Source organism: Arachis ipaensis, chromosome B04 (assembly GCF_000816755.2).
Source record: "Arachis ipaensis cultivar K30076 chromosome B04, Araip1.1, whole genome shotgun sequence".
Lineage (NCBI taxonomy): Eukaryota > Viridiplantae > Streptophyta > Magnoliopsida > Fabales > Fabaceae > Arachis > Arachis ipaensis.
Window position 1 is genome coordinate 9,728,363 of NC_029788.2, and position 2,303 is coordinate 9,730,665.

At 24.7% G+C, this 2,303-nt stretch overlaps 1 protein-coding gene across 1 annotated transcript in view; it reads left to right on the forward strand.

Moving 5' to 3' along the window:
* The window catches only part of LOC107635998 (peroxidase A2-like), a 6,218-nt gene continuing 4,978 nt past the window's right edge, over window positions 1,064–2,303 (forward strand). The window contains 1 exon segment of the mRNA XM_021120707.1: window positions 1,064–1,350. Within this exon segment, the coding sequence (XP_020976366.1) occupies window positions 1,135–1,350 (216 nt within the window). The 5' untranslated portion in view covers window positions 1,064–1,134.

The following is a 2,303-nucleotide window of genomic DNA, read 5'->3' on the forward strand; positions in this document are numbered from 1 at the left end:
AAAATTTATTATTTTTGTCTAAAACTCTAAATTCTAAATATTAAATATTAAATTTTAAATTTTAAATTTTAAAATAATTTTATTTATTTTTTATTTTTTAATTTAATTTTAAATATTTTTATTCTTTTAGTTTTATATTTTTTATGTTAATTTCGTTTTAATTATTGACTAATTTTAAATTAATTGGCTGAATGTTGCCTCTCTACTCTCTAGACATTTTCAAATAAAAAATACACGGACTAACACAAAAAGAAAAAGTGAAGAAATTATATACATAGATAGAATTATAGAGAAAAACAAATTTTAATCAATGCAATTAATATTATACTCGTGAAAGAAGCTGTAAGCCTGTAACAATAATAATAATATAATCCAAGATATTTTTTAATAAAAAAAATTAAGTTAAACACCTAGTTTAAAAGAAAGAAAGTTGTAATTCCCCATGCATGACTATTACAATGTATGTCTTTTCTTTTTCTTTTCTTTTCTATTAGTACTTTTAAGATTAATTGTGATACTAGTTATCTTAGTTCTAGTGATAGTATTAATTTTACTTACGTTATTAGAAATTGTAATGAAAGTTGACAAAGAGGGTATTTAAAAATAATTGAGAGTAATAGTATTTTTTAAGGGGAATTATTGTTTGCTATTTAGAGAAGATATCTCTTAGTCTAGGATGTGAGTCAACGAGATGTTATTTGTGAGACGGATTGTGTGAAAACGTTTAATCTTGTTATTCACCAAGATGGTTTTGAGTTTATTGATCCGTTGGTACTAAAAATTAGGAATATCATGTATTTGAATTGACGTGTTGACTTTCATTTGATTATAAAATGCAAACACGGTAGCAGATATCATGACAAAAATGACGATGATGTTACAATTTCATCGAATAGAGCTTCTTTCTCTTTAGAAGAAGTTTAAAAGTAATTTTAGTCCTTTCATTTAAGCAGATCTTTTACTTTTCTTGTTTTTTTTGTTTAACTTATTTAAATCACGAAAAAAAAAAGTATGACCATTTGATCTTAGATTACATCAAACGAAAGCAAAGCGTCCCTGTCTATAAATAGCAATATTTGATTTGAGAGAAGAGAACATAACTTGGTAGCTTACATTTGAGAGAAAGCCAAAAAGATGTGTTGCAATTATTCCATGAGTGTTAGAGTGTTGGTGGCATTGTTGTTGTGTGCATCACTCTCCATCAACGCTCAGCTCAGTACCACGTTCTACTTCCGAACATGTCCCAATTTGCAACATATTGTCTTTGATGTCGTGGCTAAGGCTTCCTTTTCTGATCCACGAATTGGTGCCAGCCTCATCAGGCTTCACTTCCATGACTGCTTTGTTCAAGTATTTATATTCTTTACAACTCCACTTTAAATTTAACTAGCTACATTATTTTAAGAGATTCTGTGTGACACTAACGGATTTTTTTCATTTAAAATATAATATTTACTGAAATGTGTAAATAGAATTATATATATGTTATTATGTTTAATTTGTGTATGAATTATGTTTAATTTGATATATTGATATACGTAATATGTCACAGCTAAATTAAGGCATTGATTAACATATTTAAGGTTATTTTGATTCAAAATAATAAATAATTTAATTTTCTCTTTTCTCTCGTTCATATTTTGATTCAATGTTTCTTATATATTTTACCGCATAATTATCCAATAACCACTTCATCTCCAATCAAATTAAATTGAAAACTCAATTCCTTATAATATATATTATTCATAAACAGTTCTTTTAATTGACTTAATTTTTTTGTTAGGGGTACAATTATTTTTGTACGTTTTTTACTAGGTACATTTTTAAAATAAATAATATCATAATATGATATCAAAATTTTAATAACTAAAATATTTAGAATTTAAAAAAAAATTAACAGATAAAAAAAAGTCAAAGATCTTAGTCAAACAATAAAATTGAGTACTTAAGCAAATCAACGACTTCTAATCAAAGTAAATAAGTCCCTCGAATTTAATTAATCTTTACAAAGTATTGATTCAATGATTTTCTCTTGTCTTTAATTTTAAACTATTCAATTATGTTATTTTAGTTGTGAATCATTTAATTTAAAGGAAGTTGGACTCAGATTTGAGTAAGAGACTACGTGGGTAGTATTACAAGTTTCATTCTACTATTTGTCTCTATTTCTTATTATTTTCTTTTATTCTAGTTTTAGATCAAAATTAATATGATTATTCATCTCTATCATTATGCATGTGAGAATAAACTTAAATAAAATATTTTTTTAACATAAAATTTAATCAAGTATTTTTATTTTAGTA